General features: G+C 45.8%; 1 protein-coding gene across 16 annotated transcripts in view; it reads right to left on the bottom strand.

The window, feature by feature from the left end:
- The window catches only part of FBRSL1 (fibrosin like 1), an 863,567-nt gene that overhangs the window by 161,423 nt on the left and 676,690 nt on the right, over window positions 1-25,454 (bottom strand). For 13 of the 16 annotated variants that reach the window (XM_066609681.1, XM_066609673.1, XM_066609675.1 and 10 more), the window contains exon 6: window positions 17,966-18,019. The exons of the other annotated variants lie outside the window; for them this stretch is intronic. In XM_066609681.1, coding sequence (XP_066465778.1) covers window positions 17,966-18,019 — 54 coding nt within the window. The remainder of the gene's footprint in view (window positions 1-17,965; window positions 18,020-25,454) is intronic. 16 annotated transcript variants of the gene reach the window in all.

The raw sequence follows: 25,454 nt of genomic DNA, 5'->3' as shown, positions 1-25,454 counted from the left end.
AGCAGTGCAGAGTGGACTGCGACGGGAGACGGGAACAAGAGGTAATACTCAAAGTTCTCAAGCACACAATAGGCTTGCCCTAGTTGGTTCTGGGTCCTCCCCCAGAATTTTACTCCTGCCCCCTGGACACTATGAAGCCCTAAAACTACAGATTAAACCCTGAGACCTGGCAACTGTGAACCTATGTGCTTATTTGTTGGTACAGCTGCTTAAGGAAGAAAGTAACAGAACAAGGAACGCAGGGTTACCATAGGAAGTGGAAGCCTCGTGGCACTTTCCTGTCTGTCATGCGCAATGCAACTTACTGCACAGCCTGATGTCACCATGCTCCACTTTCTCCATCCCTGCCCCAAATCACTGACACCTACAGGTGAAAGTGGGGAAATCGATTGTGTTACCGTCATCCGGATGCAGGGAAAGCTGTACTATATCTTGCAGATGGAAGCAGAGCAGTGTTTATCAAACTGTGGGTCTGGACCCACCAGGTGGGTCGTGAGCCAATTTCAGTTGGGTCCCCATTCATTTCAATATTTTATTCTTAATACATTAGACTCAATGTTACCATGATACGTGACTGCATTTGGGGAAATGTTACAGACCTGTACTTTTAACTAGCTACTGTCTATATTCTTTTAACAATGTTAGTAAATGGGACTTACTCCTGGGTAAGTGTGGGTAGGATTGCAGCCTAGGATTGTTAAAATTTTTCCTGCTTGATGATGTCACTTCCGGTCACGACATCAGTTCCGGTGGGTCCTGACAGATTCTCATTCTAATAAGTGGGTCCCGGTGCTCAATGTGTGTGAACCACTGAAATAGAGGGTAACTTGACACCGAACTGCCATTTTCAGCAGCAGCCTTGTGTCTCTGGCATTGTTTAGTTTGGTCATTATAGCTCCGCCTGGACCTACATAGTTTTAAAACAGCACAGTTTTATTTCACCTATGGCACATACACTGGGGGGGGAGGTAGAAATCCTAAGCCAGCCTGCATGTGTTCCAAGGTACTCTGCTCGACAACACAGAGCCATTGATATTCTTTACTTAAAACCAGCCATTTCCAGCATATACTGAAGCGGCAAGATGCCGTCCTTCAGGCATTTACAAGACGAGAAAAATTAAAAACCGCAGTTTTGCTGTCAACATCATAAAACAGATAGATCCCAGCCAGCCAAGAGCCCTTGTAGAGGCTCCAACAGCAATTTCATGAAGGGGTTTTCCTTGTAGATCATTAAAAACATATTAAATTGAAACACCCACGTAGTTAAAACACATGCACGCACACACATATATATACACACTAACTCTTTGGGGGAGGAAAGGCTTTCACTTCAGAACTGGTAACAGAATCTCCTTTAAAATATACAACTTTAACAATAAGCTCAGATCATTAGCCCATCTGGCAATGGACCAAAGGTTGTGGGTGTTGTGGGGGGTGGGGGTTTCATCCTTGTCATGCAGCAACATCAGCTTTCCTCCAGAAATACCAATTCAGGTGGAATGAATGGTGTGTGGGGGCTTTGCATTGGGTTCCGCGCAACCCTCTTAAAAGCCTGGGAGCCAGCCATATAGTTAAACTGCACAGATGTTCCGCAATCTGTACGAGTGTTAATTACCCTAATGTGAGCAGAAACTCCACAGATCCCTGCTAATGAAGGAGAAAGTTTTCCAGTGTGACTACCTTATGCTGCCTTGTCACTGTATTGCTCCCCCCTCCTCGCCTTCTCCTTTGCCAGCCCAGCCTCCCTTTGCATTTGCATCCTCCTCCTAACTATTCTGCGCACGTGGATTGGAGCAACTAATGACTGCCTGCTTCCAAGATGGCAGGTACTATCCCTCTGAACGGCAGTGCAGCTGGTTGCTTGTGATCAGGCTGTTTTAAACAAGGGAAGGGGGAGGAAAAAATACAGATACTTCCCAGAGTCTGGTTTTGCCCATCTTCACAGTCAAACGGCCACACAGCTCCTGAGGGGAGCTGAACAAGGAGAGAGAGCAAGAAAACATTACAAACTCCCAAGATACAGGTGACAGGGATTCTTGCATCTCAGTTCAGCTTCCAGTGTTCAAAAGCATGGGGGGGGGGATGTCACTACAGAGCAAATGTACTGTGGTGGCTGATGAACAGAGCATGGCCTCCTGTGCCCTGAACTCATTTAAGCAACCCGCTCCCTCTCAGCCTCAGTTCTTCCATCTGCAATATGGGGATAATGGTACATACTTTCTTTACAGGGTTGTCATAAAGACAACAACTTCAAGATAATGCAGATGAAGCACTTTGCACATCCAAAGAGCACTATATAAATATTAAGGCTGCAATCCTGTAAAACAGAGGTCCCCAGAGTGTGTGTGGTAGCACCTTGGGGCACCACGGAGCACCCATAAGTGTGCTGCGGGATGTTCCCTGTGGCCCTTCCATCTGGTTCTTCTAGGCTCTGCCATCTTGGATCATGTGAAATCTGGTGAAATTCAAGATAGCGCAGCCCAAATTTCATGAGAGTTGGGCACCACCGTCGTGGATCACACAAGATCTTGTGAGAGTTGGATCCCGCCGTCTTGGATTGAATGAGATTTTGTGAAATCCAAGATGCTGGCACCTGATAAGCCTGGAAGAAGAGACTGCAGGGGTGCTGTGACCCCAGTAAATTTGGGACCCACTGCTGTAATCACTTATTTAGGAGCAAGTCTCATTGAACTGATTGGGATTTATTTTTGAGGAGGGATGCACGCAACTTTATTGTCACTTTACTTCATGTACAGCACCTAGGAAACATGTCCTTCTAGCTCCACAGAAGCAAACCATGACGTTACCTCATCACGGCCTTTTTCTGGACATTACTACAAAGCAAGGTAGATCCATCACAATACCACTCATGGCCTCTAATACAGGCCTTTCAGGAAGGATTATTCCCCAGTCTCACTTCTCAAGATCCTTTGTAGAATCTAGACGTTGGCAATAATGATCTCATGCATGAAAAGCATGTCCTCCACCTTTTCTTGTCTTTTTTCTTGATCCTGGTGGGATCCTGGTGGGAACAGGAATCACTAAATCTGGAGGTTCTGGTGCTTCCACCAAACTCATGGATTTACCCAAGAGGCAGGTTCATGAATCCTATTCTCTTTGTTACGCTCCTTAACCATTTATTTGCAAGAATGAGCTAGGCTGTAATCCTATCCATGCTTACCTGGGAGTAAACCCCATTTATAATGGGACTTACTTTGAAGTAGAAATGCATAGGATTGGGTTGCTAGTCATGTGATTCCCAGACAATACGGATAACCAACAAATGCTGAGATATCACTTGGGAAATCTTCCAAAGGCACAAGGACTTGGCAAACTGTGCACAAACAGAGGTGCCCTACCGCCGAATGGAGGTGGGGGAGGAAAATGGGAGTCTCTGGACCATTCAGTGGGATTCTGTGCCTCTTCTCCACCAGGGAATGGTCATGACAACTAAAATCATTTCAGGTGTTGCAATTACAACTGATTGTCCAATGACTATGTGGGGGGGGTGGGGTAAAAGTACAGGTGGAAGCTCAAACTCAGGAAAGATGCACTCACCAGAGTTTCAGGTAAGGGGAAGTACATCTCTCTTATGGCTGCAATTCAGTTCTTCCTTTCTTGGTAGGCAACATCATTTGCTTTTCAAAGACCTCGTATGTTGAGACCACATAAAAAGGATGGAGTTGCAACACTTTGCATCTCTTGTGGTTTCCAAACAAGTCACCTGACTTGAAAACATATGCACTTACAGAAACAGCTCCACTACTACCTGACCTAATCTACCAGCCCCACTTAAATTTATACTCAAGCTTCAAAAAAAAAAAAAAGGGGGGGGGGATTCTCACTTTCCTGCTTTGACTCTTGTTCTCTGGTCTACTGTCATTACCTGCTAGCAACCTCTAAAGCAATTAGCAAAGAAAAGGCAAGAGAAGGAACCTCAGTGTTTCTGTTTGCTTCCAACGCCACCACTTTTGCTTCAAAAGATTAACGTGACCAAACCCATCAACTGAGTTTCTCTGAGATCTGCAAAATCTTAGAATTTTTTCCCCAAAAATCAGCCAAGTAGACTCCATCAACCACTTGACTTTACCCCCAAACAATTCCCATTGTGAGGGAAACGGGTATTTAATAGTGATCACACCCACCCAGTCAAGATCCATACCTGCTCCATCAGTGGCATCACTAGGGGGTGAGGTGGTGGTGGCGGTGACACCACTACTGGCCAAAATTGTGAAAATAGTGGTATTTTCAAATAACACCATGAACTTATATATCATTTGACGGGTAATTTAAAGCAGAATGCAATGAAACAAACTAAATTAAAATATCTGTACTCTGTCAAAAGTTATAGCCAAATAACCAGAAAAGGAAAACACAACTGCCTTATGTTACAAAAAGTGGATTTTCTTAACTCAAAGCTGACCATTTAGACTGATTGTTCTGAAAGCCAGTGAGGTGCTGTTATGACACAGCAGGGAACCAATAAGGTGTCAGAATGAGTCATTTCCATATACGAGGGTCGCCCAGAAAGTAATGCACCACATTTTTTTCTCAGCCTACAGTAATGGTACAAATGCAAAACTTTAGATATACATTATTTGAATTTTCAGGAGTGTGCACACAAATTTTTGGTTTCTTCAGACAGATAGCGTAGCTGCAGCAGTGTTTCGAAATGGTGTCTGTAAGTGATGTACGTTACAAGCAGCGTGTCGTCATTGAATTTCTCACTGCGGAGAAAGAAACTGTTGGGAACATTCACAAATGTTTGTGTACAGTTTATGGAGAATCTGCAGTTGACAGAAGTACGGTTAGTCGCTGGGCATAGAGGGTGAGGCCATTAGAAGGCGGTTCGGCAGAGCTCCAAGATTTGTAGTGTTCAGGGCGGCCATCCACGGCTGTCACACCTGACAAGACGCAGCTTGCTGATGTGCTCATTCGCGAGGACTGACGCATAACGACTAGGCAGTTGGCGCTGAAGCTGTCAATCAGCAAAGGAAGTGTGGATGCAATCATCCCTGCTCTTGATTACTCAAAAGTGTGTGCACGATGGGTTCCGCGCTGTCTTACGGTGGACCACAAATCTCTCAGAAAAAACATTTCTTCTGAGTTGCTGAAACGTTTTGAAGATGAGGGGGAAGCGTTCTTGTCCAGGATTGTGACAGGTGATGAAACCTGGGTTCACCATTTTGAGCCCAAAACAAAACGACAGTCGATGGAATGGCGTCATCCTCAATCTCCACAGAAGAAAAAATTCAAAGCAACTGCTTCCGCCAGTAAGGTCATGATCACTGTGTTTTGGGACTGTGAGGGCGTCATATTCATTGATGTGATGCCAAGAGGCAGCACCATTAATTCTGAAGCTTATGTGAAGACATTAACCAAACTCAAGAAGCGCTTCCAGCAACTTCGGCGCCATAACAACCCAGGTGAATGTTTGATTCAACATGATAACGCTCGGCCTCACACAAGTTTGAGGACTTCGGAACACATCACTAAACAGGGTTGGACTGTGTTACCCCATCCACCCTACAGCCCTGACCTAGCTCCCTCAGACTTCCACTTGTTTGGGCCATTAAAGGATGCCATTCGTGGAAGACATTTTGAGGATGACGAAGAGGTGATTCGCACTGTGCAGAAATGGCTTCGTGACCAGAACAAGGAGTGGTACCAACAGGGCATACATGCCCTTGTGTCTCGCTGGAGGAAGGCCATAGAACTGGACGGAGATTACGTGTAAAAATAGGGAGTGTAGAAGAAACATCATTCTTTCTTGTGTGTAAGTTTCATTGTGTTCAATAAATAATTGTTGAAGAAAAAAAATGTGGTGCATTACTTTCTGGGCGACCCTCATATCAGAGTTCATACTAGACTCTTAGGCAGTTATGTGAGTGTCATCAAGTTGGCCACTGGTTTTTTGTTGGTGACTGATTTGTTGGGTGACCTGTACTGTTATAGAGTAAAATAAAGTGAATGGGGGTGACACCAACCCTAGCGATGCCACTTGATTTAGGCTATGCATATGATGTCTGTATGGTCGTGTAGGGAGGAGGTCCATCATGGGGTGATGCAATGAGCTCTTGCACCAGGTGATGCAAACCAGTCGCAGATCTACCATTAGGTCAAATGCCCCAGGTACAAGACTCTAGGACCCTGCGGAAGCCTCTCTGAGGCTCCCTATGGGGCCAGAAACTGTGCTTACGGTTTTCTGGGAGCACCGTTTATAGCGTCGGGGAACCTCAGAGAGGTTTCCCTGACGTGGGCTCAGGTTGCACGAGGCTCCGTGAGCCTCAGGTGAGATGGGGCGGAGTTTTGCGCAGGGGGGAGGTGACAGTCCATAGGGTGGCACCATCGTGGACCTTTGCCCCGGGTACAGGGCTTAGGAGGTCCACCACTGATGCAAACCCTTGTGACACTTCTGCTGTCGCTCATTCTCTAGGGTGAAGACAGCCATGCTAAAGTCTTCTCATGGTCTAGGAAACATGGCATGTGGGAGGAGAAGAGGATCGGAGAACTTGGGGAAAATATGTGTGGCACTCTGCCTACCTATTTGTCACAGAGCCTGTAAGCGACACAGCTGTGTGATGGCAACTTCAGACACCAGTGGGCCAGGCCCTCAAACATTCTCCACACTTAAATAACATTGAGCAGATTTAATTACTGCACTTAATGGTAACAAAAGATGTCTCAATTTAATCTTCAAACAGCCCTCCAAGATCAAAACACAGCTGGGCTGGATAACAAGATGGCCCCGGCCAGCGCAAGGAGGAAGACCAATTTTCTCCATTGTTCCCTCCACCCTTAGCATAAAAGGCACAGGATCATACTATATCACGGGACGTATCAAAGGCAGCTTCACTCCTACCCTGGTTCTGTTATATATGGGGGGGGGGGGTAAGAATGCACACAAGCTGATCCAAAAATGGTACATGCTAAAGGAATATAAGGCTCTTGGGAGTGGAGCAGAACAAAGCATACAGCTCTTATTTTTTGTTTTCCTAATCCTCAGGGATGATTAAGAATGGATCAAGATTAAAACTGCCCAAGGACAAAGCAAAGCGTCTGCCGCTATTGTCTTCTTTTTAGGAGTGGGGCAGAATGAGATGGCTCATTAAGGAATGCCTGCAGGACTTAGCTCTTGTAAGGAACTCCCCTGGGTGTAGGGTTCCCCCTCCCTACTTTTGTATCTCCCTGTTTGGGGTGCAAGAAAGATCATGATCTCTGGGTAGGGACAGTCACCATTTGTTTTCCTAGAATTACCTAATAATAACCATCATGGAAGGAATGGGGTTGTCTAAGAAGCATGCATTTCTGAAACAGCGCTCTGCTCTGCTCATTAGCTATTAAAGCCAAGTCTTCTTCAGGCTGACCTAATTATTTTAAAGAAATGTGATGTTTCTGTTGCTTTGCAGGGGAAAAAAAAAATGCCTTCTCCAGTATGACCGCAAAATCCACTACTTTCTGCTCTGATAGTGGCTAGATTAACTCTTGCCAAGGACTTACAAGGAAAGGCTTAAAAAGCTATTTAACCTTTTTTTTTTTTAACCTTACTTAAGCTTGTGACCCGTCAAATGCCACCATGAACCATTCAAAACTATGAATGGAGTGTGGTTATACATTACATATCAGCAGAATTATGCATAAATTCAAAAATATAACTATCCAAATCTGTTCCTATCTCTTATTTATAAGATAGCCGCTTTTATGTCTACTTTATATATTATTAACAAAACAAATTAAACCACTATTTTAAAGCAGGCTCTCTTTGTAGCCTCCCACGAAACGCAAGATCTTTGCGTAATTTCTATTGCCAGCTTAGCAATAAAAATAGAAAAAGCTTCTCTACATGGGAACACTCTCTTACAACACAAACTTATGGATGACAACGCAGAAGTACATTCTATTGTGTTCAGTGGGGCTTACTCCCAGGACTTCGGGCATAGGATTGCAGCGTAAGCTAAAGGTCCTGGGCCGTTTCTCAACAGGTCAACCCCACAGTGATGTGACTGATAGAAATACCCAGATCCTCCAAGTAGGCCAGTCTGCGGGTCCCAAACATACCATTTGACCCAGCAATGACAGTTTCTAGGAGGTCCAGTGCTTGCCTACTCACTGGCAGCCCTTCCTCAAACATCCTCTTTGACGCGACAAGTTTTGTGGCCACCTTCCAAAGAAAAAAGCCATATTTTCCTGATGTGCCCAGCTTTTCTGAAGAACACCATCATCTCTCTCTCCCTTCAAAGCACCAGCTGTTTGAGCTTGTCTAGGCAATCCACAAACCCTCTCTTCCTAAGACACACCTTTGCGTGGGATTTTCAGGGGCTTTTTAAGTTTCAACTTCAAAATGCTGGGATTATTTTTGCCGCACCAGTTACCGGTTCTTTGTTTGCCATAAGTTAAGCAATACAAAGAGTGCGGCAAAAAGAACAATGGAGGGTATTACCATGCATGATTTGACTTTTAAAAATCCTCCTCCTTTTCATGAAGTTGCAGATTCAATTTCAAGTCTTTTTTTAATTTCCTCTCCTCCAGCCTCCATCCCCTCCTTACTCTTCTGTGTAAGAAAGCAGGCAGCTCTCAAATTTTCCAATAAAGCAAACAGCACTTTGAACCTTATCACAAGCGAAAAGGATCCCCAATGAGTCAGAAGTGGGAAAGACCGATCCCAAGATAATAATGAGGCAGCCCTCATGAGTTTTAATCCCCCCTACTTCCCCCCAAAACCCTATCTGTTTCTAAGATATGGGTGGCTGGAAGCTTAGGAAAGGCTGTCAAAGAAACAGGTGAATCCATCCTGCCACAAGAGAAAAACACAAGTTTCTTTGAACCACTGGCTCTTAGATTTGCACCTGCTGCCAGTACAGTTATCCGATTATAATATAATATCGTGGGAACCTGGCTATTGTTTTGTTTGCACACTGCAGTTGCTCCTCTGCTGCAGACCCTCCTCCCGCCTCCACCCTGCCCATGCAAGAGAGAATATGCCACACTTGATTCAAGATTGAACCTTGCACTCTTGTCTGGTCAGGGATAGGAGCTTGGACAGAAGTCAAAAATGGATGAATGTCAAAGCAGAGCCTTGTTTAGTTTGCAGTTTTAATATGGCCACCAAAAACAACTTTATATGTTTTCAACCACTGATCCATATCTGATCGTACACAAATTGATGACCAGAAACTAGCAGTTGCTGGGGCTTTTGCAGCCAGCTAGTTGCCTTCCTTGCCAGCCCTGCAATGCATTCTCATACAGACCTGTCTTTTGCTGCCATTATTCAATTCTTTTCCAAGTACCCCTGGGGGTATATGTACCCCAGGTTGGGAACCACTGGTCTTGGAGAATGTCTAAAAGGTAATGATTCCAGGATGGTGTAGCGGTCGGGGTGTTAGACCTGGAGAAGTCAGGTTCAAATCTCTGCTCAGCCATGAAGCTTCCTTGGTGACCTTGGGCCAGTCACTCTTTCTCAGCCTCACATACCTCACAGGAATGTTGTTGTGAGGACAAAAAGAGGGAAGGAACCATGCACACCACCCTGATCTCACTGGAGGAAGGGTTGCATAAAACTCTGCTGCAAACAAAACCAACAATGGAATCACTAGCAAATGCCTTGAGGGTGCCCTGAAAGGGTAAAGAAGCCAAATGATTGCTATTTTGTGAGCGCCTAGGCCTGTGTTTGTGCGCTGCTCATCGCCCCACCTTTCCCTCTCTCCCTCCCCCCACCCCGCCATTGTTCAACCAGGAATTATAAACACCATTTGTCTTCGCAGAGCAGCCGAGGATGGATGAAATATGCGCCTTAAGCTTATCGGCTCCAGCACTGCTAAAGAGAGAGCTGGCTTCGGAGGCCCTTGCAGGGCTGTCCTTTTCAGAGAAGAATCAAAGGTCTCAAGAGAGGGAGGAACATAATAGAGTGACCTTCAGCTAATAAAGCCCACCCCAGAGTCTGGGGAAGCTTGGGGAATATTGACAAAAGTTCATATTTACAACGGCCTGGATGCCTTCCAGAAACCATTACCAATTTGGAGAGCCAGAGGCTGGCAGGCTGCGTTCACTCCCTCTCCAAGGGGGGAAGAACCAGCAAAAGACAGCCACAGAAATGCCTCCTCTTCCTTCCTCTTTTCCTCTTCCACTCACGCTAGCTGCAGAAATCAGATGGAGTAGGGCCATTCTTCATTAATGAGGCCCATATGCTTTCTTCCCTTGTCGAGGCATCTTATAACGAAGCCGGTAATTTTATTTTTATCTTTTTTGCCCTGAAAACGCAAGCGAAAAAGGGGAGACCTTGCAGTTTGTGTGAGAGGTGCCCCAGTAACACCATGATCGGAAGGAGGGGAAAAATCTGCCACTGATGCTATGGGGTATGGACTGCAAAGAGGAGGGAACCGTGAGATGCTTCAAAAGAGGACCCTTGTTCTTTTTTAAAAACTGGAAAGTTATTTATGCAGTAAAGGAAATCACTCTCTCTTCCTGTTTTCCTGGATGAAAGATTGTTCCCTGGAGAAAACTGGTTAAGCACTAAACCTGTTTACAAACTAATTCACACACGCACTAAACCAGTGGTCTTCAACCTTTGACATGCCATGACCCCAACAAATAAATAAATAATAAAGTATGAGACTGGGGACCCACCACTGATCCTGCCCCCCTTATCAGGAACCTATCTGCCCACCCCACACCTGCCCTCTCAGCACTATTCACCCTAGCTAATATTCTTGTTAGAAAGAACAGAAAAAAGTTGCCCTGAAGCCCGACACTAGAGAAAGCTGCTTTAGCACCATTGCTAAGAACCTGAGCAGGACTGGGGCACCGTCTCCTGGGACCTGAAGGGCTACACCAGGTGCCCCCCCTTGACCTGGTGGTGCTCTCCTCCAGTGATCCTCAACCATTTTCATTCCCGTAAGTTGCCGCACAACCCCACAACTGAGGCTACACAACTCCACTGGAGTCCCGCCCCCAAGGATGAAGAACACCGCATTAAATGACTTGCAAACGATTTCCTACTGTGTGAATTGTCTGCAACGGCAATACACTCTGTGTGGAGCTGCCCCCAAGGAAGCTTCAACTAGCACAAATTGAGGCTTCGTGATCACACTTTGCTTTAATTGCCCCGGCTGCATTGGTTACCTGCTTGTTTTCCTGGCACAAGTCAAGGACTGGTTATTACCTTTCAAACCCTACACAGGTCAGGATAACGTCCTGAACAATTGCCTTCCTCCATATGCATCTACCTATCCTAGAAAATATGAGAGTGAGGCTTCCTTGTGGGTCCGGCTGCCTTTTGAGCATAGACTGGCAATGATGAATGACAGAGCCTTCTCAGTGTTGGCCCGACAGAACACCCTGCCATTTAATGTGCACCTTGCTCTCTCCTTGTTGGTTTTTCACTGGAGACTAAAGACCTGGTTTTTTCAGTTGATATATCCTGCATTGTCTTGATTTAGCTAGAAGCACAGAGTCCAAAAGAGGCCTAAAAGGAGCAAGTGGAGGACATGGAATAGGGCTTTGTGTGCGAGTGCTCACTCAGGCAGGCAGGTCTTGTTTTTAAAGGCATGTCTTTGCCCCAAAAGCTGCTTGGGTAGGCCCTGCAGAGTCTGTGACTTCTTTTGAGTCTTGGATCCGCCATGCCATATTGCAAACCACTTTTTCAATCTTGGAAGGAACTTTGAAAATGTGGTTTTGTGAGACGGCACTAGAATCCGCCACTCAAACTTCCTTCCGAGTTCGAAAAGCAATTTTGTGACAAGGCAATCTAGGATCTGCCACTCAGAATGAAGACAGTACAGGCGGCTCTTTGGAGCCATGCCTACAAGTGCAAGAAACACCTTGCACGGATGAACAGGTGGAACCCACCAATGGCTGTGAAAGGTGCTGCTTAAATGTGAGTGCCATCAGGGACACATGTTCCCACCCTACCGTCAGCCCAACATTCTCCCAAACACCAGACAACCGCTCAGGCTATGGCTGGTCATGTATACTCCCCCCGACAGGACTTAATTAACAAGGCAGGTGGTTTGTCAACACCGTTGGAACAACTGTCAGGCAACTGCGTTTGCACAACCTTTGATATCTCCTGGAGAAGAGTGGTGTGCTGTTATTGCCACGAGTGCTTCCAGCCGCTGTCAAAACACTGACAATGTGGAGCCTGGAGATTTTCTCTGTTCCCTTTCCAATTAGGGCTTTGTTCTCATGGCAAACCGGTGTTGGGGATGTACAACCGCAGACTATAGGTTGGGAGCTGACATGCAGGAAGGCTCATCTAAATAGATAAACTAACCCTCACATAAACTAAATCTGTTCCACATAGAAAACTAGATGCTAGACAGAAGCATTCTAATCTAATCCTACCATTAATGGCTAGTTTTTTTTGGGGGGGGGGGGGCAAAGAGAACTTTTGTACAACAGAGCATTCATTCATTTTTTGCCTGATTCATTTATATCCTGCCCTTCCTCCCAAAATTCAGGCTGGTGTACATTTCTCCTTCCCCTCTTAAACTTCACAACAGCCCTGCAAGATAGGCTTGGCTGGCAGATGATGACCAGAGCAAGATCACCCAGGAGATATGAACCCAGGCCTTCCCGGTTCAAGGCTATTACTCTTTAACCATGATATCACACTGGTACATGAGCCTCCATCACCAGTCTGAAGTGGTTATTCAAAAATTTGAGCGTGTGCCATGGATCTGAAGTGGTTCAGACCTCAGAACTCTCCCTGGTCCTTCTATTGCATGTGTACAGGCTGCCTTTTGTAAGGAAACTTTGGTCAGCCGCTCGGCTTCACGAGGCTGGCCATGGCACCACCTCACAAAGTTTTCTGATAACAAGCTGTTCTAACACCCTTGGTCGTGTGTTTTGAGTCCAAGGCCAGTGAACTACCAGAACCAATTGCAGCATCATTATCCAAACAGACCAAACAAGTTCACTCTCTCTCTCTCTCTCTCTCTCTCTCTCTTTAGGAACTGAGAGTTCAAAGTAGGTGAGAATATGGAGTTTTTAAGGTGACTTAATATTGGCCAGTCCCAAGTGACAAGGCCATTTTTCTCAAGAGTAAATTATAAGGTTGACCAATGGAGTTGTTCTGGGCAGTGGTCAGAGGGCACCTACTGCTGGCTCTGTCCACCCACTCCACTCCTCCTAGGAAAGGAAGAAGGAAACAGAAGTGTGGAAGAGAGCAGACACTCTAGCCCGCTACTCTTTTCCACATTTCCTGTTCTGCTCTCTTCCCTTCTTTTTTTGAATCGAGGGAGTACAAGAGCATTCTCTCCAGACCCAATCTCCTCCTTGACCCAGAGACTTCTGCTGAACATCTTCCTTTGAGCACTGCTTGAGTAAAATATTGCACACCCTCCCCATAATTCCCTTCTTACAACATCTTTGCCATAAAGCTGCAAAACTTTGGGCTCCCAGTACATTAAATCGTTATAAACCTGCCTTCATTTTAACCACACAATATTTCAACACACAAAAGCGCCGCTTCTGAAACGACATCACTTTATTGAGGAGACGGGCAAAATATAGAAGCCAAGCCTCATTATGGCATGATTTCTGGGAGAGGAGCAAAAGAAGGTGTGGGAAAGGGAGTTGTGGCAGTCACAACACAGCTTTTGGAGCCCAAAAGCTCTGGAACATGTGACAGCGCCACGCAGGATGGCTCTGCAAAACATGTTTATTGCTGAAGGCAAGCAAACCTTCACAGGAAGCGCCTATTTGTTTAAAAAAAAAAAAAAAAGCAGAGCTTGCAAAGTGGCATTCAAGATGCTACTGGCATGATATATTGGGAGGAAGGGTCCCAGTTAGAGACTTCAAGGGCTGACTTGAACATACCAGAGCAGTAGGGCTGGGAGACACGAGGATCACATGGACCAATACTAGCTAATACACTGGTAGCAAAATGTACATCTCACCCACCCGTGGTCCTATCCCTCCTCAGATCTGCGGGTTCTACAAATTCATTTCAAGGTCTAACCACAGGCAAAAGATTCACACATCAGGGTTAGATTCACATCCGCAGGAAGGAACAGCAAGAGAGAGAGAGAGAGAGAGAGAGAGAGAGAGAGAGAGAGAGAGAGAGAGAGATGCATCGTCTGATTCTCATAAACCTCAGTCATTATTACCAGTCCCAGGTATGGTCTGAAGGCAGCCACCATTCAAAAATCTCTTGCTGCTCCTTAAGATTGGAAGTACTCCCTTGCCCACTTCCTTCAAATCCCTTCTTTAAAACCCACCTTCCCCTGAAGACTTTGGCCATGCCTTATCCCCCGGTTTCATACAATAATTACGTTTAAAGTTCATTACATGGGAAATCTGATGTGTGCTTCCCTTGTTTACCTATCTCCACTCTTCTTCCCTCCCTCTGTTCTCTCCCTTGCGTCAATACCTAGACTGCAATCTTCCTGGGGCAGGGACCAGATTTCCCTGTCTCCACCCTTTTCCCCTCCCTCTGTTCTCTCCCTTGCGCCAATACCTAGACTGAAATCTTCCTGGGGTAGGGACCTGCCCTTTCACTATAAATGAGGTGTCATGCAAAGGAATGACACTAAGGCCCAAATCCTAACCAACTTTCCAGAGCTGACATAGCTGTGCCAATCGGGCATGTGCTGCAGTTGGCTGGCAGTCACGGAAGCCTCCTCAAGGTAAGGGAATGTCTGTTCCCTTAACTTGGAGTTGCATTGTCCTTGCCTTGCTGCTAGAAAGTTGGTTAGGATTGTACCCTAAATAAAACAAACAACCTTGCTGAAGCTAAGCAGGTCTAGAACTGGCCAATTTTTATATGGTAAATCAGTTGCATGGCTCACTGCAGTTCCAATTCATCCCTCCCTGATCACACACAGAATTTTCTGAGGGTGCTAGCCTAGTTCTTCAGGTTGCTTTTCATGTTTCTTTTTCTCATTAGGTGTAAACCAATGATTTTAAAAAATATTTTTATATAGAATTTTCCAGTACACTGAGAACATCGGCTAGGCATAGCTCTAAAGTTACACATCGATTTTTTTTTAATGCGTATGCATAAACACGTAAAGTGTATGAGAAACAGAACCTACACAGGGAGAAGTGGGCAGGTCATGCACATGACTCCCATGTGCAATAATTATGTTTTTGCTGCATTTGCAAATAGTTGCACATGCCATGCACTGGGAATCCACAGATTCCCAGCATATGGAAACAGACACACATGGAATAGCCAAGTGGACACATACATGGGTGCATGCATATTTTGGTGCACTAAAAAAGCACAAACTCATAAAAACATAAGAAGAGCCCTGCTGGAACAAAGGCCAAAGGCCCATCTAGTCCTGTTTCCCATATCTCACAGTGGCCCACCCGATGCCTTTGTCAGCACACATTACAACACGATCCCTGCATCATGTTGCCACCCCCTTGCACCTGGCATTCAGAGGTAGCATGTACCCATCATGACTTGTGATGGACATTTCCTGTCCTGTCCCCTTTTCAAGGCATCTAGGCCCTCAGGTGCCATCACCACATCCTGTGGCAAGGAGTTCCACAGATTAATTATACAGGGCAATTCCACATGTGTCCCTTTGCAGTGTTTTGAGATGTCTCAAGTCACCCTAAGGAAGCATGGCAGATTTATAGAAGCCAGGAGTCATCCTGAGCATGCATGAAACCAACCAACAATGACTCATCACATTCTTAAAGCCCTTCCTGGGGTTGGGTCCAACCTTGCCTTCCAAGCCATTGGCCACAACACCTTAGGCCAGAAAGCCTCAGGAGCACATGCCACAAGGCTATATATGTGCAGGTATATGCGCTCCTTCCAGGCCAGAATTCCATTTATCATGCGCTCACAACACAGAGATAAAGGGAAATAATTATCTTAACCTAGCTGCAGTCATCAGTAACAGTGTCAAGGTTTTGCCCTGCTGGTGACCCGGAACATGTGACTGTAACACAAGAGCTAAGGCTGCTGTCAGCTGAAACCGTGACCCTACTACATTATTGTCAGAAACCAGAACAAAAGATCCCTTTTTGTTTTATTGTTTTTGCCCTGTCTCATTTTCCTTGCAATGTCTGGGCAATCAGCAGTCCCCCGTTCTCCGATAACAGATATACTTTGGGCTTTGAATCAAAAGATGCGGACACAAGTGCCCTCTCCAGCTGCGGATTTTATACATCTCCCATCTTCTTCAGCTCCTTTTATGCTTATCTCTTTGCGCCCCCTCCCCCCTTTATTGACTGCAGTAAATACCTAATCATTGCAAAATATTCATCGCAGCAGGCTCACCAGCAGGCGGGCACAGACAAATTATAATCAATGCTGGTTTTGTGATTAAATTAAGACACGGGTCAGTACAGAGGCCTTCCTTCAAGCAGTACAAAGCAGGACCTTCTGGGAACACCTGCCAACCTGGTTGCAGGGTGTAAGGAGGGGTTGGCTTATGGTCAACCCAGTAGCTTGCATGGACCCAAATGCTGACCTAGCAGAGAATCAGCCACTACCTCTGTGGATCTTTCTCCAATGCCTTAGGCCAGGGGTCTCCAAACCCCAGCCCGGGGGCCAAATGTGGCCCGTGACCAGCATCTATCCGGCCCACAGTCAGCCACTGATCCCCTGAGAGCCTCTGGCCCGGTTGACCAAACACAATAGTAATAGTAATAGTAATAGTAATAGTAATAGTAATAGTAATAGTAATAGTAATAGTAATAATACAGGTATTTCTATACCGCCTTTCTTGGTCCTCAGATTTCTCCTTAGACTTTATTCAAGGCGGTTTACATAGGCAGGCAAATTAAATCCCCGTAGGGATTTTTACAATTTGAAAGAAGGTTTCTATCTTTCAAGAAACCACAACATTCAGATGTTTCTTTCTTGATGGCACATTCTGGCCTCCATCCTCCCACGCTCAGAGCAGATGGAATAGCTCGACTCAGCTTGTCAGCTGCTTCAAGGTCGCACGGTGCCGGTGGCCTTGAACTGGCAACCTTCAGATGTTATCTTCAGGCAAATGGAGGCTCAACCCTCTAGACCAGACCTCCTGCCCATCTACATGAAACCACTGGGAGAGGTCATCCGGGGATTTGGAGTGGGGTGCCATCAATATGCTGATGACACCCAGCCTGAAGTTGTGCTTGTGGGGGGGGGGGGAATGGGGGTCCATTTAAGTGTGAGCTTTATTTCTTAGGCTGTGTTGGTGCTTGGAGAAATCCTGGGCATTTGAACCCATTCATTTATTCATTCATCTAAGTTCCATCTCTAATGTATTTATTTAAATTTTATTATTTAATTTTTTTTCCAGCCCTCGACACTGTACCAGATATTTGATGCGGCCCTTCAGCCGAAAAGTTTAGAGACCCCTGCCTTAGATTCAAAAACAGACCTTCTAAGGTGTTTCACACATGCCTCTACTCCTTCGTCCCTCTCCATCACCACTGCCCTCTAAACCAGGGGTGTCCAACATAAAGCTGGCAGGCCAGAAACTGACTCCATGTTTACAATCTTTGGTCTTCCCCAAAACATGATTTCTTCAAGTCTTACAGCAAAAATATAACAGGTTTCCAGACCACCACCCCCAGACACATGGGGCACAGTCAGCCCGTAAACATTTCTGAAGGAAAACCAAAAAAAGCCCATGAATAAGAGCACCCAAAAAGCAACACGCACACACATGGATACCCTTGAGAATCTGAAAACGTGTATGCCGTCCATTGAACATTGAAAAGAAATTGCACAACTACATCCATGTGGGAAGCTAGCAGACTCTGTTTCTGTTTGAACACTTCTGTATTGGAGAATTTTAATGATGTACCCTGGATAGCAACACAGCTGGAGGTAAGGAAGGAGAGGGCCATATATTTGTGGAGATGGAGAAGTATATGTGAGCGCATGTCTAAAAAGGGGGGGGGAAGAGAGCGCACTGGAGAAAGAAGAGGACAAGCAAAAAGGAGAGTTCGCAACTTAGTTGGAAAGCTCAAGCTCACTCAGCCCCCCAGGCGCCCAGACTTGATCTCATACCTTGGTTCCTACCAAGCCGCTCCTGACACGAGGCAGCTTCAGCTCCGCTGAGTTCTATAGACAAAACAAAAAGTTTTGTTCACAATCAAACAAAAAATGGTCTATTTGTTCATGGATTTAAGGCAGCCTCCATCCTTTTTTTCACTGCCTGAAAGAAGCAGGACCTTACCAAGAAGGTGGGACACCTTGGAGCAGCGAGAAGCTCCTTCTCCGCCAGCAAAAGCTGCCCAGCCAACATTTATTTTTCATTTTTATCCCACCTCTCTTTCAGGATTGAACTCAAAGACAGCCTTTTTAGGGTCCCCAGGCAGTCTTCCATCTAGGCACTGACTTATACCTCAAACCACTTTTGTTTCAGCTAGGCTCCTATATGACAGACCTTCAAACCACCTAGGTGAATGATGAGACGTAGAAAACATCTAAAGCACATTGTCAGGCTGACTTGGTGAACTCGAGAACACAACATGAAGGAAGCAGATATGAGACATGATCATCTACAGCAGGGTTGCTCAAACTTTCAACTTTAGGGACCCTGGACCTTTAAAATTGTGTAGGAGAGAGAATTTCAGCAGGTGCAACTTGTCATACCACAGATGACAAGCTGCACCTGCTGAAATTCTCTCTTCTATACACTTGTTAAAGGTCCAGCATCCCTAAAGTTGAAAGTTTGAGCACCCCTGATCTACAGGATGATCTGAACTATGCTACTGAACTAGGAATTCATTGTCTCCCCGTCCCCAGTCCTGATGCGTGACTATTAATCACATGGCTATGGTGTGTCCTGCTGTGGAAGATTTTTGGACACCAGTAATGACTTCTTCAGCTAAGGAAGCAATTCCAAAATTTACCACTGTCAAGTTGCCCTTCTTTCATGGTAGCCTTTTCTTCCCAGTTCTCCTGGGTGCCACCATCTTGGATTGCATGAGATTGTGTGAGGATTGCACAATTAAAGATGGTGGCACCTAGGACAGCGGGGAAGAAGGGGATGCTGGGGACATCTCACAATGCCCCTGTGAGTTTACCGTTGTGCCCTCCGTAACCATGGCACACAGTTTGGGAACTGCAGAGCTAATGAGTTGAATTCGCTACGTCAACTGTGGTCTGAGAATTTTGGAGGTTGGTGGAAGGGAAAGAGACTGGATTGTGGGATGTGTGCATACAAGTGTTCACTTTGTGGAGATGTGGAATGGAATGAAATTTGCAAAGGAGTGGAATTTGCAATTCACAGGGCCCCAAAACATGGCTCGGTGCTTGGCCATTTTTCCAGGGTGCGATGCGGAAAGAGCAAATTCTGGGCCAGTATAATGAAGTCCATGAGCAAAGACCGTCAATGAAGAGAGGTCAGTTGCATGTACAACATTTGGAAGCACCTTTCTCAAATACAAAAGTAGCAGTCAGTCAGTCAGTCTTCCAGGTCAGTCCAAATTGACTCCTCTCTGGTCACTGGACAAAAAATTAAAAGGCACGGAGACCTGAGTAGCAGATGTGCCCCAAATAGAAGGGCTCTTCTGGAGAATAGGCAAAGTCAATTGACTATCTAAGCTGGGACCAGGGACACCCCATGGCAGAGTGGCGGTTTTCTGCTGTCCCTGCTGGAGAGAGGGAGTGACAGCGCTTGCCTCCATTGCGTGGCAAACGGCGCAAAATCAGCCCTTCCACCCACCCTTTTCCTCGTATAGCTCCATATGAAGCCATTTCTGTGCAAGCATGGGGGAGGGGCTGACTACGCAGACACAGGGGTGGCGTGATGATGCAGGGGCATCGTCACATCACCTGGCCGCCGGGTACCCAGACACCCCCAGCTACAATACTGAGCAAAGTGCTTCTAATCTTTGCTAGGCTGGCAAAGGCTCCTGGCAGTGAGAGATTCTGATTGAATTTAAAAAGATGTTTCATTCAGCGGTGCTATTTAGCGAACACAGACCTGGGGGGGGAGGGAGAAAAAGGGAAAAATCAAGTTGCTCTGCCTTTTATGCTATGCAAATCCAAGATAATAGATCTCCTGCCTAATCCTAATGAGGTTGCCCCATTAAAATCTATATTAGCTTCTAGCTCAATGGTTTGCCAAACCCTCCCTCTCCTCCCCTCCACCAACCCCACTATCTCTCTGTACCAAGATCTGCCTTAACTTTTACAAATAGCTCTAAGATATTTCCCTGCTTATCAGCTCTGCCAAGCGGGCCTTGCCTTATCATTGGCTATTGCAGATAAAATAAATGAGCTAAGGATGATATGAATAATGGCATTTTCTATAGGCTGGTTTCCCATTACATTCTCAACAGATTGTAGATTTAAACTTCAGCACAAACGAGTGGGGGGGGAGGAAGGAGAAGCTGTGAGGAGGATTTTAAAAAATTACCTTCCTTTTGCTCAACAGACTCAGATTCCAGGATGTATTTTAAGCTTACCTGCACAGAGGATGCAATTAATTTTGAAAGGGAGAAGAAAAAAAAGCCAGGCTTCTGCTGCTCAGAAAATCTCCAGGTCGTGCATACTGTGACTTTAGAGGTGGGTGTGAGATTGTTTGTGTCTAGTTGCTTTTTGCAGGGAGGAGAAGAGGCTCAGAGCTACACGTGGCCTACTAAAGATGTCTTCATTATTATTATTATTATTTTATTAATTTATACCACGCCTCCTCCCCCCCTTTCCTAGCCATGTGCAAGTCAGAGAGAGAGGGGGAGACAATGCAGCTGTGAAAAAGCAAAGACTGGTGGATGAGAGCTACATCTCTTACTGCCTGCTCCGATCTGATGAGATTCCTTCCATGCAACACATCAGTTGTGCAAGAAGGGCTCACCAAAGGTACAGTCCAAAGGTGACCAGTGGCATAGCTAAGAGAGGGCAGGGGGGTACACTGCCACAGGTACCATGCCTTGAGGGGTGCCTTAGAGGCCTCCGAAAGGCATTTCCAGTTTTAGTTGGAAACTGGAGCGTTAGGACAGGAAAAAAAAAGTATTTCTTTACTCAGCGTGTATTTAGTCTGTGGAATGCCTTGTCACAGGATGTGGTGATGGCATCTGGCCTAGATGCCTTTAAAAGGGGATTGGACAAATTTCTGGAGAAAAAATCCATCACAGGATACAAGCCAGGATGTGTATGTGCACCCTTCCCATGTGAAATGTGCAACATTTTGGGAAGGGCTATGTCAGAATGCCAGATGCAAGGGAGGGCACCAGGATGCAGGTCTCTTGCTGTCTGGTGTGCTCCCTGGGGCATTTGGTGGGCCACTGTGAGATACAGGAAGCTGGACTAGATGGGCCTACGGCCTGATCCAGAGAGGCTGTTCTTATGAAACTGCCTTTTGGAGGCCTCTTAAGATGCTGTTGGGGGGGGGGTGTTAAAATTGGGGGGGGGGTTATGGGAGTGTAAGGAGATGTTAAAACTTTTTTGTGCCCCTGGGTTCCAGGTGCCTTAGCTATGCCACTGAAAATGACAAAGGAAAGGCAATAGAAAAAAAAAGAGTCATAGGCAAGCAGGTGCAAACGTGAGGTGGCTGGATTGGGATGGGGGCAGTTTCACTTGCTACCTCCCCACCCACCCAGCTGTCAGTCTGGCTGACTGGCTTTCACTCTGTCACTGCCAGCTGTGCTCAACACCTGGAAACACAACAGATCAAGCATAACTACACCCCATGCCAAAGATGACCAACATGGCAGTTTCAATCAAGCAGGGCTGGGCTACTGGGAGGACTTTCAATGGTCGTCATGCTGTTTCATGCACTCTTGCTTATGGGGCAGGATCAGGGCTACCATGCACTGGCTGCTATGCCTAGTTTTTCTGTTGTGACCTGATGTGTTTAAATCAGCAGGTGGTTTGAGATGCGGAAGTGGGTAGCAACCCAGCCTGAAGTGTCCGTAGCACAGCAATGTGGTAGCGATGGTCTGCCCCGGTGCAGACATAAGGGGGTACTAACACAGGCAGCCCCTCTTCCTGCTGGCTGCTAGGATCTATTCTATTCATACACAGTAACATTTATAGGGCTGCCCACATCACTTGCTGGTGGAATGCCTTGCCACAAGATGTGGTGATGGCATCTGGCCTAGATGCCTTTAAAGGGGAATTGGACAGATTTCTAGAAGAAAAGTCCATCACAAGTTACAAGCAGTGATGGGTATGCACAACCTCCTGGTTTTAGAAAGGTTGTCTTTAATGCCAGGTGCAAGGTGGCAACAGGACGCAGGGATTGTCATGTGTGCTCCTAGAGGTATCCCAGAGGTATCTAGGAAGCTAGACTAGATGGGCCTTTGGCCCGATCCAGCAGGGCTCTTCTGATGTTCTTATGCCTATTGGTCCTTCCTTCCCTGAAGGAATCCATTCCATTTAAATACAGGCATGCAATGCAGTCCCTCCATTTGTTCATCCAAAGTATGTTTCTCCATCCCTGATTCACATCCCTTAGTTCTACAGGTCCACAGAATATCAGGTCTACACACTTGTTTCTTTTATTATAAGATAAACATGACTTAGAAATACCAGAAGAGAGCAATCTATAGACAAAAATCCTCTGCTTATAATGACAAAAAGAAAATATATGGTAGTGTGTTGTCCTTAAAGATATGCCAGAGCATCTTAAGCAGCGTTCAACATACTTATCTGATTTTTTTCTCATTTTCATCTAGAACAGGTCAATTTTGTTGGGAGAACAATATCTAGAACAATATCTATTCTACAACATGTTTTTTTTTACTGATGGACTAATATGTTTTTGCCCATATGCAGGAATGTTAATCTTAGCTGCCATTAATAAATCTGTGACAATTGCCACTTCTCTCATCACCGAATCTTGCAAACAAGCCAATGAAATAATGTTAGGACCCACAGTTAACAAATTCCTTGTCATTTCATGTATGGGTTTCAGTACTCTCCCCCCAAAGTCCAGCAGATATTAAGGAAATTCTTCTGTGTTGCTCTAACTACAGCAGTTAATATCAACTGGTGTGCCATGGCACACTGATGTGCCACGAAAGGTCTGCAGATGCGCCGTGGGCATTTGGAGCACAGTGGTTGAAAATAGCTGACAAACTCTCCTGGATTCTGCGCAACCTAGGGCAACCATCTGTAGTAATGAACTGTTTTTTCCCTGGCAAGCCGGTGGAGGAAGAGGGGCAGACAATTTGTTACTACAGACAGTTGCCTAGAAACAAAACCAGAACAGTCTCCTGGAAGTGAAATCACAGGAGATGATCATCACAGGACCATAGAGAAGACCATAGTGTGCCATGAGAAGGAAAGCATTGAAAGTAATTTCTCTACAACACCAACAACCATCTCCTACTTTGTTACTAGGCGTGATGTATTTTGTGCTTAGAACCAGAGCTCATCCCCCTATTTGTCAGACACAAAGCCACATGCTAGATGTAAGAACTGGATCTCATGGCTCCACTCGTGTATACTGGATACCTGAAAAACATTCTTGGTTTGTTAAAGGGATTTTTTGCAATACTAAAATTGCACATACAAAGGTGAAAAATGCACATTTTCTGGGCTGCGGGGAAATCTTGGACATCAAATATGAGCTGGGGAAATGTCAGAAGACTTGATGGAGGGAATTGGATCATCCTTCCTTGATCCTATCCACTCTGATTTGGAAGGAAAGCTTAACTGATTCTAACGGAAGTTGCTTTAATGCAAGCATCCTGCGATCAAGTGGCTAGTCTGCACTTGGGCACTTGAGTTCATGGACACCACTGAGACTCAGGCAGTGTGGACAGATACTGTGTGAAAGAGAAATGTGCAACACAGGGATGGCACTTGACCTTTCAAGGCGCTTCTGTCTGCAAGGAAAGGAGATCAAGCCACAGTCCGCTCACTGCCCCACTACATACTCCTTGGCCTCATGATGTCACACTGTGTAAGAGCATCCAATGCCATGGAGTGCCAAGCACAAATGGTCTTCTCCCCTGTACATTTTGCCCTCCCCTGTCACCACAACAGGGTTAAATGATTTTCCATCCTCCCGCAACCCCGACCCTGTCACTGTATCAAGGTTATCTATTATTGGCAGTGACAGGTGAAAATTAATCTCCTAATTATTTCTCGCTGCGTAATCTCCACCAAAGGAGTAACGTAAAAGGATTACAGTGCGCCCTTCATGGAAGACTTTATAAGAGCCAATCGTACAGTTCTAAAGGAGGTGTGCGTTGAAGAGGCATTTGTGGAGGATTTCCGAGATCGTTCCGAAGACAGACACACACGCACAACCGCTGTACGGCCGAGAGCTCTGGACTGAGAAGCCACTTGGGAGATCTCTCAATGGCACAAAGGAAACCATCTTCACTGCCTTGTAGACAACTCCAGGGAGAAAAGCAGGTTAAATGCACAACATGTCTCCCCTTTTGTTCAACGTTTGTTCATCAAGGGTTCACTATGTACCTCCAATGTGAATTAATTTCTTTTACCACAAAAACACAACTCAAGGATATTGGGTGGATGTTGCTGTATTTCAGTCTAGTCTAAAAGACCACTTGTCTGGTTGCCAATGAGTGACCCTGAACTCACACTTGGGCGACCTGCCTGCAGAGGGAATGTTGTCTTCCTTTCAACCCCCTTTTTCTGTTCTGCCACACCTTTGTGGGCAGCGGCAACCTCATCAGTGCTCCAGGCTCCTGTTGGTCACCATTTTTTTTCCTTTACAATGTGCCAGGAAGTGACCCCTTCATCAAACACTGATGAGGATGTCACTGCCTGCAGAGGGAAGGCAATAGAATGCTTGCTTTAAAACACACACATACAATCCCTGATGAAGCCCCAGTTGTCCACAGAGGTGCAGTAAAAAAAAAGTTTTAAGAGAAGGTTTTTGCAACACCAAGAATAAGCCACCCCACATACCATGTGGATGATCAAGAATTTTTGCAGGAGCAAATGACCAGTGTGCATTTATTCATTATTGTCTTGTATTTTTATGGATGCCCAGTCCATGCTCTCAACTGAGAACTATCCTAAGAAACCTTATAAGACCAAGGTAGGATAGACAGTGGCACTGACCGTCATACGAGAAGATTGCGCACTGTGGTTCCCATCAGAAGCTAAGCTAGACTCTTTGCCCTTATGGCTCTACTGGTTGTCATGGCAAAAAAAATTCTACTACACTCAAGAGTAAACAGATGAAGCTGACCGATACAGAACCAAGTGACCCTAACTCTCAGCTGTCTGCTTGGACTGGAGGCAGTTCTCCAGGGTCGTAGGCCCAATTTTGCCCACTGTTTACTGCCTGATCCTTAGCACCTGGAGAATGAACCTGGGATTTTTTGCATGCAATGTTTGTGGTTTGACCATTGAACTATAACAGCTGCAGGACAATCTTTTCCAAGAGTTCCACCTTGTAGTCATAACAAAGTCTGATGATGTAGGGACGGAAATCCCCTTCTCCTGGGAAAGGAAAGTAGAACCGCAATGGGGTTACTCGATTCATGTAAGGGAAGAGCATTCATGTTGGGCGCTGAGCCCCACATGAACACGTAGGAACCTGCCTCCCTCCCTCCCTGCTCCC

Source organism: Tiliqua scincoides, chromosome 14 (genome assembly GCF_035046505.1).
Source record: "Tiliqua scincoides isolate rTilSci1 chromosome 14, rTilSci1.hap2, whole genome shotgun sequence".
Lineage (NCBI taxonomy): Eukaryota > Metazoa > Chordata > Lepidosauria > Squamata > Scincidae > Tiliqua > Tiliqua scincoides.
The sequence above is the reverse complement of the archived record's forward strand: the minus strand, read 5'-3'. Positions and strand labels throughout refer to the sequence as shown.